The sequence below is a fragment of the Rosa chinensis genome, chromosome 7 (assembly GCF_002994745.2).
Source record: "Rosa chinensis cultivar Old Blush chromosome 7, RchiOBHm-V2, whole genome shotgun sequence".
Taxonomy (NCBI): domain Eukaryota; kingdom Viridiplantae; phylum Streptophyta; class Magnoliopsida; order Rosales; family Rosaceae; genus Rosa; species Rosa chinensis.
The window spans coordinates 1932733-1948852 of NC_037094.1; the positions used below are offsets into that span (position 1 = coordinate 1932733).

Below are 16120 nucleotides of genomic sequence, written 5' to 3' on the forward strand. Positions count from 1 at the left end.
GAAAAATTAACAGGAAATAGTGAAACAGTCACTATACCGTTTTAAATTTTCATATAAATAAATTAAACCGATAAACCGATTCGAACTCATGAGATCAATAGTATTTGATTTCTAAAAATCAACAAACTACAGCTCATAACAAGCTCTATTAATTTTCTCTAAATAACGGATGAGTGCAATATTCTTTCTAAATATACCAAATTCCTAAAAGACATGTAGTTAGCTTCACATTATAAAGTCGAGATTATAAGAAAGGAAAATAAGGAATGAAATTGTTAACTTAAATATCAGCCACTCCCACCTCAACACGTATCACCATAATTAGTTTTCTCTTTGTTCTTAAAAAAAGAAAAAATACTTTTCCTCATTAACGTCCATCACGTGTCCAATTCAAAGATGGTTAAAGTTTGCTGAGGTTGGACCAACTACTATAAAACCTTCCCGTCTCTCTTGTCTGTTGTAAACAAATATCATCGTCGTCGTCACTCACGACCATTTCTCAAACCCCTTCCCCAATCTCTCTCTAAATCTCCCTCTTTTCAGCTCTCCGGCGCCGGTGAACAATCGACTGAATCGAGCGATGGATCACGGAGACAAGAAATCGAATAGTTACGAGACGACGTCATGGGCAGACCAGTGGGACTACACCAACAACTCGTCGTACCCTGTGGACGTCAAAGGTGGCGAGGGAACCGCCGCCAAGTGCAAGCAGAAGGTCGGCGAAGGCCTCGTGAAGACTAAAGCCGTCGCCTCCACCGGAGTCAAGAAGGTCAAGGATGGCGCCTCCTCCGGTTTCCAGTGGATCAAGGACAAGTATCAGAAGACCACCCAGAAACGCTGATGCATGATTCAGTAATCTTTCATTAAATCACGCCAGTTTTTCTTGCATCATCTCTTATCAATATTATTGACAGACACAGAGAGTTTGATTTCGTTCTTCTAGCTTTTTCGTTATGATGATTTTTGTTGCTGTTCATTCTCTGGATTGGAATTCGTTGATTGATTCGTAGTGTCGTTGTCGATCTGATGTACAGAATAATATGACTTTTTCTTGGATTGATGAATTTGGTGATGATGATTCGATTCGATGTTATTGGATTTTGGTATCTGACGGTTGTCATACAGATTGAACCTTCTCGTTTTTTTTTTTTTTTTTTTTTTTTGGGCAAGCGCTATTTTTGGCCAGAAACACGGGTAGATAAATTTTCATTGACCAAAATTAAATTACAGCTACTCATCAACTATATATGACAGCGTCTACCGAATTTGCTGTATTTTGCATTAGAAAAAACTACTTTTTTTTTGTTGAAGGAATATTTTCCAAGTGAAGTGTAAAATTACCTAACAAAAAGTATGAATTGTTTTTCTTAAACTAACAAGATGAGGTTTTCGGGGGACGCTAAGATATCTTCCATGCATCTTATATAAGATTTATAAATTTTAAAGATTTTTTTATAAGCTTTATAAACTTCAAGTGTAACAAGAATAAGTTCTTCTTGTTGTTTTAGAAATTGATCTGATTAGTGTCAAGAGGCCTTGCTAATTGCTATGCACATGTTTTCTCATGAAGATTCAATTTTTCATTTTTAATATATTGAATTCATATGCTTAAATGATATGACTGATTTTTTTTAGGGGAACGGAATTATGTTCCGTTAATAATAGCGACATCACTGCGTCAAGTTAGAGGAATTCAAAAATTCCTCGTATTACATCTCAATGCACAAAATCAGATTGCGTAAAGCAGAACTATCCAAAGTAAACGAAAACAAACACATGTCCAACCCTAAATCAGAGCCACTAAATTGACAAGCGTTGACGCCTAAGACCCTCTTGGTGTGCATCGCCACTCATCAACCAGCAAAATAGCTACAACCTAGGGCCGAACAAAGAGAGAGTACTTATTGAAAACAGGAAAAAAAACTCAACTACCTCACAACAACCCAAAACAGCTACAACCCAGGGTCGAACAAAGAGAGAGTACTTATTGAAAACATGAAAAAAACTCAGCTACCTCACAACAACCCAAAACAGGCCCAATCCAAAAGATGGAGCAAAGGAAAAGGTCAGCCCAGCAGGCACAACCGACCCTGTTATGAATGTCAATATCGGATGTGACTAATTACTATTTACTATTTTACTTTAACCTTTACATTGCACTTTCCATTTAGTGGTTGATTGTCGTTTTGGGTGGTCCTCTCTTGGGTTGTACTAGTCACCTGTGTGGTGGTGGCACGTGTTGGCCATGGCAACGTCTAGCTATATAGGACGTTATCTTGTAGAGAAATGCATCAGAGATAATACAAATTTTACTTGCTTTTGCTTAGCCTTTCATTTTCTCTTTAGCTTTATCTGTGATTTCCAGTAGTTAGGGCCAAATCCCTAACAATCTGGTATCAGAGCCCTCGATTTGAGGGAGGATGGTGAAACTTAAGGGCGCGGGAGGTGCCGGACTGCCACCGCACTCTTCCGGCGAGTTGTCACATATCGAATTTGAATTGCAGGTTCACAAGGATGAAACTACAGCAAAAATTGGAGAGCTACAAGGATCCCTTGCTGCTTTGCGCACTGAGTTGCTGAAGGCCATGCTTCAGATGCAGACCAACATTCAAGCAGCTCAAAAACCACAAAGCCCACCCCAGCTTAGTTTTGGGTCACTGGATATTTCGGTTGGCTCACCCATTTTAGGCACCTCAGTGGATTCGGCTGCTTCCACAACCGCTCAATCGGTGGGAGGGGGTAGTATTACTAAACCTCCTTCTAGTACTCCATTAACTTTGGGTCCTAATAAAGTGCTTTTAGGCTTTTCTAGTGAGGTCTATTCTGAAATGATGAATGTTTCTGACGTTTCTTCTATCAAGTATACAGCTGGCTTGATTAATAGTTCTAGCATGATGAACAATTTCTTTCGTAGCTCTGTACCAAATCATGATGTTGGTGGATCTGGCAGTGTTAATAATTTGAATCCTTCAATGCATCCACCACAATATCACTATTATCAGCACACCAATTTTGGATCTCAACCATTTAATTTCATCACAGGTCCATTTCAACATTCGTATCATTGTCACCCTAGTTTTGGCTATGCACCTACATCACACATGAGTACCACCGATCCTTTTGTCATGAGGTATTCGGGCCCACACCCACATACTCCCATAAACTTTGCTACACAAATGCAATCCACTTTGCCATCAGTAGTACCCTTATTCACTGCCATGAATCAACATACTCCACCGCAAACCACCATTGATACATCACTTCCTGTCTACACCACCTGCTCTTTCCCACAGTTTGTTCTACATTCAAACTCCAGTCATCCATCCATCCATCCATCCATGCTGCCTAATCAATCACCACCACTGTACTATCACCAAACTGGACAAGTTCACTATGACCCGTGTTTACCTACTATGAAACAGATGAGACTTGAATTCAGCAATTTCAGTGGCGGTGACCCAGTTGAGTGGCTTAATAAGGCAGAGCAGTTCTTTGCTTTCTACCAAATACCAGATGAGAGGAAGTTGGCTATAGCTACCATGCATTTGACTGAAAAAGCCTCTGACCGGTGGTACATGTTTAGGCATGAGTTCCCACCTACTTGGTTGGGTTTAGCCGATCTGCTAATGAGGGAGTTTAGTGGCCATAATGTATTGATTATCAAGCTGCTTTAGCTAGGATGAATCAAACTGGAACTGTGGAGCAGTATAAAGAGCAGTTCACCAAATTGTCCAGAAGAGCACCAGGTTTCTCTCCCCAGGTTTTGTTGTCCTGTTTCCTTGGGGGATTGAAAAATGAGATTAGAGCTGATGTCAAAGCTCAAAAACCCAAGACCTTATATGAGGCTTGTGAGTTGGCTAAGATTTTTGAAGAAAGGGAATTCAATTGCAAGACACAAACCAGGATCAACTCTGGGATGAGAAACACACCAATAACCAATATCATTCCCAGCTCCACCAGTAGAACATCTTCAATTAATGGGAACAAAGGGTTCAATACCAGGGCCACACAAATTGCTCCACAGGCAACAACTGCTGCTATTAACAATGCCGGTAGGAGATTGACTCAGGCTGAGTATCAAGAAAGAAGAGCAAGAAACCAATGTTTTTTTTGTGATGAGACATTCAGGCCAGGGCATAATTGTAGAAGAGGTCAAGCAATGATCATTGAAGTGTTACAGGAAGAATTAGAATTGCCAGGCCCTACAATTAATGAGTCACCGGAGGATACTCAGTCCAATGAAGATCAAGAAGAACCTGTGATACAGCTGCAGGTCATGGGAGGGGAAAATAACTCTGACACAATGCAATTGAAGGGAGTTTGTAACAGGAAGGTTGTGCATGTTCTTATTGATACTGGAGCTTCACACAATTTCATTCACCCTACTGTTATTAAAAATTCAAAGGCCACAGTCATTGACATTACACCTTTGAAAGTAAGGTTGGCCAGTGGGGCTATAATGCAAACAAGAGGGCAGGTAAAAATCGAAATGCAAGTCCAGAAATTCTTATTTTCTGCTAACTTCTATATTTTACCTATTTCAGGTTGTGAAGTGGTTTTAGGTGCCACTTGGCTTAAGACACTAGGGGACATAACTTGGAATTTTGACACTATGAGGATGCAGTTTCATAGCAACCAAGTCAAATATGTGCTACAGGGAGAAACCAAAACCCATGCTGACATGGTGAGTTGTAAGTCCATGACTCGACTTTTGAGAAAGGAAAAAGAGGCTGTCATGGTACAATTATGTCCTATTGCTATCACTAAAGCATGTGAAGTGGTTCATCCAGAAATTCAAGGTCTAATCGATCAGTATGCCATAATTTTCCAACCTCCCACGACCTTGCCTCCAGCCAGGCCTAATGACCATAGGATCGAGTTATTTCCTAACACTCCTGCTGTCAATGTCAGACCCTACAGGTATCCCCATTTTCAAAAATCAGAAATTGAGAAAATTGTACAAGAATTACTTGCGAATGGTATTATCAGGCCTAGTGTTTCTCCTTTCTCATCACCTGTCTTGTTAGTAAAAAAAAAAGATGGGACTTGGAGGATGTGTGTGGACTACAGGTCCCTAAATTCAGCCACCATCAAGGATAAATATCCCATTCCAGTGGTAGATGAATTAATTGATGAGGTTCATGGAGCCACCATCTATACCAAATTGGACCTCAGGTCAGGTTATCACCAAATCAGAATGCATGAGCAAGATACTAGTAAAACAGCTTTCAGGACACATACTGGACATTATGAATTTCTGGTTATGCCCTTTGGCTTGACAAATGCTCCTTCCACATTTCAATCGGTCATGAATGATGTTCTAAGGGATTATTTGAGGAAGTTTGTATTGGTATTCTTTGATGATATACTTGTCTACAGTTCTTCACTGGAGGAACACTTATCTCACTTGAAACTGGTGTTTGAAAGGCTGCAACAAAATTCCTTGAAGGTGAAGCAAAGCAAATGTAGCTTTGGGGTGTCTCAAGTAGAATATTTAGGCCATATTATAAGTGCTGAGGGGGTAGCTGTGGATCCAGCTAAGATTGAATGTATTAAGGACTGGCCTAAACCCAACACATTAAAGGGATTGAGGGGTTTTTTAGGGTTGGCTGGTTACTACAGAAAATATGTGCGGCACTTTGGAATGATAGCTAAGCCTTTAACTGACATGCTTAAAAAGGATGGTTTCAAATGGAGTGTGGAGTCTGAAAGAGCATTTGAGGCACTTAAGGAGGCCATGATCTCTACGCCGGTGTTGGCCATACCAGATTTCTCCAAAGAATTCACAGTGGAATGTGATGCATCAGATAAGGGCATTGGTGCTGTGTTATCCCAAGAAGGACACCCCATTGCTTTCCTCAGTAAGGCTCTAGCACCAAAGCATTCAATTTTGTCAATTTATGATAAAGAAATGTTAGCTGTGGTTTTTGCTGTGAACCATTGGAGGCCATACTTGTTGGGGCACCACTTCAAAATCTACACAGACCACAGAACCATTGAACATTTCCTCAAGCAGAGAATCACTACACCTGCCCAACAAAAATGGTTACTAAAGCTTATGGGGTATGACTACTCAATTCAATACAAAGCTGGGAAGAATAATGTCGCTCCAGATGCTTTGTCAAGGAAGTCTGAATTGTGTGTTCTCACTGGAATATCCAAACCAGTACACAACTTCGTTGATGGAATTAAGCAGGCTTGTATGATTGATAATGAGGCCTTTCAAGTGATGCGTGATTTGCAACAAGGATCTGGGGTCAGAAAACATTACAAGCTGGTGAATGCTCAACTATTCTACAAAGACAGAATTTTTGTGCCACAAATTAATGATTGGAGGAAAAAGATTATCAGTGAGTTACATGAAGGGTACATTGGAGGTCATGCGGGCAGGTCCAGGACATACAAAAGAATTAACAACACTTTTGCTTGGCCTGGCATGTTGAAGGACATTAAGAAATTCATTGCTGATTGTCACATCTGCCAAATCCACCACTATGAGACGGTGAAACCTCCAGGCCTCCTACAACCTAATTCAATTCCTGAGAAAGCTTGGTCAGATATTTCTATGGATTTCATTGATGGACTCCCCAACTCTGAAGGTAAGACTGTCATTTGGGTGGTGGTGGACAGATTGACAAAATTTGCTCACTTCATACCTATGTCACACCCTTACAGTGCTGCTTCTGTAGCTAAGTTGTTTGTTCAGGAGATCTTCAGGTTGCATGGAATGCCAGAACATATCATATCTGATAGGGACCCCGTATTCCTCAGTCTTTTTTGGGAATCTTTCTTCAAATTGCAGGGCACAAGGCTTGACAAGTCCTCTGCTTATCACCCCCAAAGTGATGGACAAACTGAGAACTTAAATAGGACACTTGAACAATATCTAAGATGTGTTGTGAGTGAGAAACCAACTATATGGGTGCAGGCTTTACCTTGGGCTGAATGGTGGTACAACTCAGCTTATCATTCTGCAATCCAGATGACACCATTTCAGGCTCTTTATGGTTATGAACCACCTTCTGTGATACCTTACTTACCAGGCTCAACCTCAGTTGCTGCAGTGGACAATCAGCTCAGAAATAGAGATACATTGCTTGTTACACTCAAAAGAAACCTTCAGTTAGCTCAGTCCAGGATGAAAGGCTATTATGATAAGAAGCACAGTGAGAGAGAGTTTGCTGTAGGTGATCATGTGTATCTCAAGCTGCAACCTTACAGGCAGCAATCAGTACACAAGAGTGAGTTCCATAAATTGTCTCAGAGGTTCTATGGCCCCTTCGAGGTATTGGAAAGAGTGGGGAAGGTTGCTTATAAGTTGAAGCTACCACCAACAGCTCGGATCCACAATGTCTTCCATGTTTCTTTACTAAAAAAGAAATTGGGTGATACTGCTACAGTGGAATCCCATTTGCCATATGTTAGTGATCCATCCAATCCAAAGTGGGAACCAGTTGCTGTACTAGACAGAAGAGTTTTCAAGAAGAACAGAGCTGCTGGCACTCAATGGCTGGTTCAATGGCTAGGCACTTCACGTGAGGAATCTACTTGGGAGGATGCAGAAGATATTCTACTCCGGTTTCCCCATTTTGACCCTGACAGCACAGACCCGACCTCTCAGTAGAACTTGAGGTCAAGTTCTTTTTGAAGCTGGGTGGATTGTTATGAATGTCAATATCGGATGTGACTAATTACTATTTACTATTTTACTTTAACCTTTACATTGCACTTTCCATTTAGTGGTTGATTGTCGTTTTGGGTGGTCCTCTCTTGGGTTGTACTAGTCACCTATGTGGTGGTGGCACGTGTTGGCCATGGCAACGTCTAGCTATATAGGACGTTATCTTGTAGAGAAATGCATCAGAGATAATACAAATTTTACTTGCTTTTGCTTAGCCTTTCATTTTCTCTTTAGCTTTATCTGTGATTTCCAGTAGTTAGGGCCAAATCCCTAACAGACCCACTACCCTCGGCCTAAACCAAGTCCTAGTATGAAACTAGGCTGCCTGAGCGGGAGATCGAGCTCAACCAATCCGGCGCACCCCCGTCACCTACTGAGCCAGTTTCGTCGTCATCACTGTCCCAAACCACCTTAAAGACTCCTTTCCGACTAACACTGAACCCATCCACCTTCCCACACCTTCCAAATCTGCAGGCTACAAGCCTTCAGAGACAGCCACCAATCACTGATCCAAGGGTCGCCCCTCTATCTTTCACCATAGCTGTGGTTTAGGGAGGAACTCCAAGACCCCCCGACTTGGATTCAAACAACCACGATCAGATCGTCGCCCCTAAAATCGAGCACGATCAACCGGCACCCACCCTCAACCACCTCAATAGCAACCGCCGCGAGTTGGGGCCCTTATTGCCTCAACTTTCCGTCAAGCAACCATCCAAAACAACGCTATCAACGAACTAAGAAGACACCACCGCCTCTTCGTATCCTCATCGCCGTTGTCCTGTTGCCACCTGGTCTGGGGACTGTGAGATCGCTGCCGCTAGCACTTAAAACCCTAGGTTTTGCCTAAACAAGGTCGCTCCAAAATCCCCGGAGGCCTCCCCTCAGTATGTTAAGATAGATGATATGACAGATTTGATAACATATATAATGAAATATGGTTTCGTAACTTTATCAACCCAAATAAGTATCTAGCCTTTGTTAACATTAGTTTTTTGGGTCCTTGACCAAAAAGCTCCAAAATGAGCCAGCAACAGATTTTTATTCCCACTAACCCAATTTGATTGAAATAACAATTTTACCCTTAGTCTAGTAAATGAATTACAACCACATGCCCTTCTCTCTCTCTCTCTCTCTCCCTCCTCGGTGCAATCGCCAGCACCAGACTCTTTCTCCGGGTCACCGCCTGTGTTTTTGCTCGCTGTGATTTTCTCTCCGTGCAGATTGCCGGCGTTTCTCTCTCTCCTCGTCTCCACCTCGGTTTTGCTCGCTGTGATTTTCTCTCCTTGTAGATTGCCGGCTTGCTCTCTCTCGGGATTTGTTCTTGCTGTAAGTTTTCAATTTCACCCTATATATAAATATGATATGTACATGATCTGGTTCATCAATCTTGGCTGATTTTGCAGGCGGTTCCAGATCCAGGCCACCTCACCGTCAAATTCCAAGGTCAATTTTCTTTTTCCGGTTTATCACTTTCTGGAATTTGCTTACCTTTTGTTTATTTGCCGTGAAATTGAAGCAAAGGAAAACGAAATTGAAATTATATATAGACTGAATCAGCTGGTTTTTGTTGCTGGATTGTGTTCAGGAGTTGTTCTTTTTCTTAAATCTTCGGTTTGGAATTTGAATAATTGATTAATGAAGCAAGTGGATAAGAATAATTGTGAATGATGAATTAGTTATTAGAATTTTGGATTACATTGATTATTGGTTGTGCATCTTGGTGTAGTTGGAAGATTTGAAGATGGATGAGGCGTCTGAAGAGGTGGCAGTGGAATAGCTGCACAAGGGGTCCTTAGGGAAGAGAGTTGATGAGATGGAGGCCAGTTTCATGATGGCAGAAGGCCCAGAAGGAAAGAAAAAAAAAAAAAAAAGTTTTATTGGTGGGCAATAGACGTGTATTGCCCCCAATAGACGTCTGATAAAAGTCTATTGGAGGGTAATACATGTCTATTAGGAGGCAATAAACGTTTTAAATTGATACAATCTCTGATTTTTTTTTTTAATCAAAGTTTTATTTGTGTAATTTTAAGAATGTTAGTTTTTATTTTGGTAACTGAAGTGCAGGTGGACCTTGGTCCATGGAAGTCTTTTTGCTGAAGAGGAAGAGGATTCTACAGGATTACTTGAGAGAAGAAACATAGTTTTTAATAAAGCAAAGGATGCGATTACCAATTTAATTGTTTTTTTTTTTTTATCAAGAAAGCTTGGCCAGCACTTGTTATCAAGGCCTGCAAGAAATGTAGCATTGTCAGTTCGACATGTTAGTCTATTGATAGATCATTTTATGTTAAAAATAAGCAGCCACCTCCTACTGAAGAGGCGCTATACTCTTGAAGTAGCAGCTGAATAGACAAGAAAAGTACTACGTACCTAGCTCATCAAATCAAATATGAAGCATATACTTTTAAATCTTTCCCTGATGCTAGTTTGTAATCTTTTAAGTGCGTACATATTGCAGGTTTGAACAAAAATGGGGTTCCTCTTGGCTCGGTACGGAAACTCAGATCTTTATGTACATCGTCGCTAATTTTGTTTCTATCAATAGTTATATATATATATGCATATCTACTCATGTACTTATAAGATATGATTACACTGCACTGCTGAAGGACAAGGGAGATTGGCCAGAAGGGTTGGAGAAACTGATGGTCTATATATCTATATAAAGCAAAAATATCAAAACCCAAAAATCTATATTGCTGAAAATGGTTCGATTTCTTGTACTTCAATCAAGCCAGAAGTATATTAAAAAATTATCCGAACGTGAGTTTTTATATCTCATTCATGTTTTTCCGATCTTTGTTGAATTTCCAAGAAGGACAACTTACCACTTCCTGAACTATTGAAGGACTTAGATCGAATCTCATATATTGTTCGTCATTATCGTCCCAATAAGGCAATTAAGTAAGTGAACATATTCACATTGTTAATGTCATAACTAATTAAGTGATCTACCTAAAATTCAGGTCATGAGTTCGAGTCACCATAGGAGTAGAAGAGAAATCATTTGATCCTCTTTAAATTAAAAAATAAAATACAATAAAATAAAATATAAAATAAAAAAATTGATCTTGTACTTCTGATAGTTAATGGCATGGTTTATGATTTCAACTGCTGCAGGAGTGAGTAAACATCAAAGGGCGCCTTTGTTGGGGTTTTGGGTTTATTCGACGGCTTTGAATGGGGTATGGGCTTGTTTGAGACTTTGAGTCATTCGGCCAGGCTTTACTACATTCATTTTAATGACAATTTGAAGCGTATCCCCAAACTTTCTGTTGAGTGGTACCAAGCTTTTCTTCAGAGAAATGAGACCCAAGTTAAACAGTAATTACAGTGATTAGTGATTACTTCTTGGCAAATAATTGTCTATGTACTGCAAACTTGATTTCTTGTAATAAACTTTCAATTCATTCTCCAAATTCTCTCTCCTGCATATTCAGGTTCCGTAAAACAAAAGGCATATATGCATGCAAATAATTGAAAACGCATATATGCATGCAAACATATGTGCAGGACAAAATATGCAAATAAACTTTGGAAACTTCTATTTCTTTAATATTCAAATAAAAATTGTAACAACTTCATTTTGGAAACTTCTATAGTGGATGGCTGGATAATCTGATCGCGACTTGTCCACCACCATCACCAACCATCTTTATGCTTTGCTTTCGTTTTATAAAACAACAACAAGGTACAACTTTAAAAACTCTCAAAATGAAGGACCACCGAGCTGGAAACTTTCCCACAAAGGTAGCAAATTAAAGGCACAGTAGGTAGCTAGGTACGTATGGTTTTACATGATTGCGCACCCTTGGGGATTTTCTTCACTGAAACAATGGGGGCGGGTCACGCAGTAACTCCTCCCACCGCCGTAACTATCATAGACCGGCCTTCCATAGTAGCCATCGTACTGTGTGTAAGGGGCAGGCCATCTGTGACCATACCCAGTTTCGCAGGGACCACCAGGACGCCCTTCGTAACAATCCATACAACACGGGTTCACCGGCCGCGGACGGCAAGGAGGAACCGGCACAGGAGCCGGAGAAGGTTTCGGAGCAGGAGGTGGAGCCGGAGCACCGTACCCAGTTTCGCAGGGACCACCATGACGCCCTCCGTAACAATCCATACAACACGGGTTCACCGGCCGCCGAGGGCAAGCAGGTACCCCCGCCGGAGCCGGAGCCGGTTTCGGAGCAGGTTTCGGAGCCGGAGCCGGAGCCGGAGCAGGTTTTGGAGCCGGAGCCGGAGCAGGTTTCGGAGCCGGAGAAGGAGGCTTGGGCTTCTCGGGCTCTTTGATCTCGATGCTCTTAATGGCGCCACCTCCTTTGCAGCATAGCTTGTCCCTGATCTTTTCGGGACAGCAGCAGACCACTTTGATGATCACCTGGTTGTTCTTCTCGTCGTACATCTGGTCTCGTATTTCTCTTGTTCACAATACCACAAATCACTCTGTTTACGTTTTTCACAATATTAATGAACCGAACTGGAAGAGAAAAAGAGAGACTCACGAGGGAATTTACAGAGGACTTTCTTGACCTTCCTGTAGCATTTTTCACACTGAAGGTCTACCTTCAGAATCATTATAGTCACCTGACATTAATACAATCATTTGCAGACATAAGATAGATATAGAAAGGAGGTTACTTTTTTTTTTTTTTTCAAAACAAGAAGGGAGTGATTAAGAATTGATCTAGGTAGATGTTCTCGGGTTTGAAGATGAGAAATCGAATCCATCAGGTTCTGTGTTTCTGTTAGAAGAATGATGGATTGAGTAGCATGTGACAGATTGAAGACGAAACAGCGCAAGAAATTGAGAATTAAAATAATTGGTAGCAGCCACAAAAAATACATATTGGGAGGAGCAGAATTGATCGAATGGGTTAGCTAGTTATCTATATAATAAGGAAAAAGAACTGGAAAAACATAAACAACTTTCTAGTGCATAGAGAAATACCTTCTTTTCCCCCATTGTTGTAGCAGTGAGTGCTCGATGAGATGGGATCAGATGTTCTAAACAAAGCCTCAGCTAAAATGATTGAATACACGGGCGGAACTGCTATATATGGAAGAGAGGAAGAGATAAGGAGGTTATAAAATTATGGGAACACGTACGTCGTTATTACGTACGTCGTTATTGGAAGTTGATTTCATGCTTCGATCAGCGACGTTGTCGCTATAGGGAAAATAGTGGGGTACGTTTCTGATGGCTAAAGTCGCAGTTGCATTGTGGCTGGCTTAACAGGCAGATGACACATCCCAGCACAACTAATCATAGTCGAAAATGTAACATTATCAGGTATAACAACTCTCTCAAGTATCTCATAAAACAGCTTCTCTGCTCTCTCCAAATCCTTTCGCTTCATAAAAACTTTCGGGTTCACATTATAGAGAACCACTTTCCCTCTTTGATTTAAACCTCTGCTGAAAGTACGTACTTGAGAACAAGCAACGCATTATATTTGATGCAGAACGGATGTCAGCCCAATTTGAAGAACAGTTTGATCGTGCTAAAGGAGGAAAACGAAAAGTGACTAGTAGACACGAAACAGCTCGGTGTCCTATTGGAACGTGCCTTACCTTTCCGGAAAGGGAATTGCGCCAGAAACAAAACTCATAGCTTATAGCAGCTATGTGCTATGGCATTTTTCGGGCTTTCGAGGTCGTTTAGGGCCTCAAAACTACATTTTTCTATTTTTCCTAGTTATTTTTAGGTTGTTTTCGTTTTTACCCATGGGCTTTAGGGTTTCATTGTTAGTCGCCCTAGGGTTACTTTTCTCTTATTTATGCAGAACCTATCTTTCAACTTTTATCAATCAAATAGAGAATTTTCTCTTTTATCTCTGGTGGACTCCAGAACCCTTTTGTTAGGTTTATTGCTGGTAAACCTAGTTATCAATCCGACTGCGTCAATATTATTGAGAACAAGCAGAGCATCTTGTTCCAAACACCTATCACCTAACACTACCACAAAACTAAGTTAATAACACCATTGTGAATGGTGTGGATGTGGATTGAAGCTAAAGACACCCATGATTGATGTGGAATTAATAGCCACCTTCTTGGACATTGAACCCTAAAGCTAAAGACACCCATGATTGGGTGGGCTTTTGCTGGTGTGACAAACACTCAAAAAGGAATTACCATTTTTTTGGTAGACTTCCAAACTGCGGACCCAATCACCAGAAAACAAACTTTTTAACCATGGTTATAACAATATTTCAAATTTTAAAAAATTAAAAGGGCTAAATACTAGTTAATACCCTGTGGTTTAGGTCCAAAATCAATTCAATCCCTAGAATTCTAATTTCATCAAAAACACCCCTGCACTTTCAATTTGATCTAATAGGTCCAATTCATTAATATTCTGTTATGCGTTCAAGTTATAGTTGGATTATTTGTTGAAAAACTATTTATTTTTAATAGTAGGACTCACTCCTAAATTGACTATACAGACCACCTCGACACCACATCATAAAACATAGGCCATATATGAGCCACATTAACAAGTTAAATAACTCAATTGTCGAAAAACTAACAAATTGGACCTATTAGATCAAAATTGAAAGTGCAATGGTGTTTTTGATGCAATTAAAAGTTTAGGGACTGAATTAATTTTGGACCTAAACCACAGGGTAGTAATTTGTATTTAGCCCAAATTAAAATTATTATACAAATTAAATCATTCTTATCAAATCACTTTTGTGAAAAGAAAATTGGCAGCCTTACTTCTAGGCATGATATCTGCAATTTCCTCTTCTCCTCCATGGATGACTACATCAAATAAAATGAAAGCAATATTTAGACAATATAAGACAGTAAAGACTTACATAGCCATAATATGAAATATCAACTAAATTTTGTTGTTGTGGAACAATTAAAATTCTGATCACTCAAGCTTAAGGAAATGGTTAATATGATTACCTTATATATGCTGATCTCCAAAAGAAACTGTCTAGCAAGTAATTTGTTAAAGTACTAGTAAAAACAGGCCCTTATTAGCATGCAATCAATAGATGCATTCATTTCTATAGAAAACTTCATTGGGAACTCAATATCCATTGGCTGTTGATCCAAAACAAAGAGTTTGATAGTCATTAGATTCCTGAGAAAAAATGCAATAAAAAAACTGTTACAATCTATTGTAAATAATTTTATTAAATTTATCATTACATGGTGGGCATCATTGACAGGGTTTAGCAGAGAGCGGCAGCCTAGGATCCTGAGGTTGCACGTTGGTATAGCGGCGACATGGCTTCTTGTCACAAGTAGAGATGACTTCGGGGCAGGCTGTGTTGGCCGGCCGGTCGAATTCCAGATAGAGGTGCCTGGACGCTGGTCTTTTGGTGGTGGAGGAAGACCAGTGGATCAAAGAGGTCGACGCGATCGCGGTGTGCTTATTGGGTCCGTGCGAGGTCGGATTCCGGTATTGAGTGCAGGGGTTGGTCTCTTCTCTTGATTTCGACTTGGAGGTGCGGCGTGTTGGCTGACGTTGTTCCTCGTCGGTGGATCCAAACGTGTAGGTGCTATGAGACTTTGCTTGGTTTGAGGCTTGAGGTCACCATGGCAAGGCTCCGTTGCGGTCGTCTCCTGAGGGTTGGACGACGGCAGTGGCGACTTGGCTATTGGGGGCTAGGGCTGCTGCTTGGCTGCTCGGGTTTGGGCTTGGGCTTACAAGCTTGGGCTCAAACTTGGGTTGCTGGGTTATAAACCTAGGCCCACATTATGGGTTTAAGGTTTTTTAAAGTGCCAATACTAATTCAGATCATGGTTCTTCGGAATTGGTAATTATCTTGAGTTTAACTGGAGGAAGCGGTTTATGGTCCTTATGGATGAGGAACTGACTCTTATTTGTTTGCTGAATTGCTTGGAAGTGACTTTTTATTGGTACCACAATTGCGTGTCTGGCTAATAGGGATGCTAGTCAATGATTTTGCCCTAGAAGACACAGAGTTGTTCTTTGTTTATGGGTTTGCTTCCAAAGCGAGCTCAAAATCGACTTGTAATGAGTTTATAATACTTAGATAGGAGCGTGGTAGTTAACCCGCTATTTTTTTTGTCTTTACGTGCGTGTATGTTAGACTCTGGCTTTTTGGTTGGTCATTTATTGCAATGAACCTTTGTTTCAAAAAAAAAAAATTACATGGTTGGCATCTAGTTGTTTCTGCTTTCTACCAAATTTAGAGGGGAACAACTGCAAATCAGAAACCAACTGTGTGGCTCAAACTCATTTATTATAGGATTAAATACTTGTTACTCCCTGTACTTTGCTCCCAATAACAGTTCAGTCCCTCACCTTTTAAATTAAATAATTTAGCCTTATTCTCTCAAATTCTCACATAACAGATCCAAAAGGACTATTATACCCCTCACTTTTTTTTTTTAATTAATTTGTTTCTCTCTTCTTTTTTATTTATTTTTTCTGCTTCTCTCTCTCTCTCG

General features: G+C 40.5%; 2 protein-coding genes across 3 annotated transcripts; one reads left to right on the forward strand and one right to left on the reverse strand.

Annotated features, from left to right (window-relative positions):
- The first annotated feature begins 447 nt into the window (after positions 1 to 447).
- On the forward strand, positions 448 to 1106 carry LOC112179022. Its single transcript, XM_024317321.2, has one exon. It carries the CDS (start codon positions 581 to 583, stop codon positions 839 to 841), a length of 261 nt encoding a protein of 86 aa, XP_024173089.1. The 5' UTR covers positions 448 to 580; the 3' UTR covers positions 842 to 1106.
- A 10103-nt stretch (positions 1107 to 11209) lies between these two features.
- On the reverse strand, positions 11210 to 12758 carry LOC112179959 (keratinocyte proline-rich protein-like). 2 transcript variants are annotated; one of them, XM_024318444.1, is made up of 4 exons: positions 12636 to 12758; positions 12190 to 12271; positions 11756 to 12103; positions 11210 to 11725 (listed from the first exon to the last, which is right to left on the reverse strand). In XM_024318444.1, exons 1-4 carry the CDS (start codon positions 12648 to 12650, stop codon positions 11475 to 11477), a joined length of 696 nt encoding a protein of 231 aa, XP_024174212.1. In that variant the 5' UTR covers positions 12651 to 12758; the 3' UTR covers positions 11210 to 11474. The 2 variants fall into 2 exon arrangements, with proteins under 2 accessions (XP_024174212.1, XP_024174211.1); XM_024318443.1 differs by having other exon boundaries at positions 11210 to 12103.
- Positions 12759 to 16120: the final 3362 nt, after the last annotated feature.

What these genes read in the sequence shown, in the direction of transcription:
- LOC112179022 (XM_024317321.2), top strand. Translation starts at nt 581, where the DNA reads ATGGATCACGGAGACAAGAAATCGAATAGTTACGAGACGACGTCATGG.
- LOC112179959 (XM_024318443.1), bottom strand. An exon ending in AGTCCTCTGTAAATTCCCTC is followed by an intron (nt 12,104 to 12,189) that starts GTGAGTCTCTCT and finishes TGTGAACAAGAG; the next exon opens with AAATACGAGACCAGATGTAC.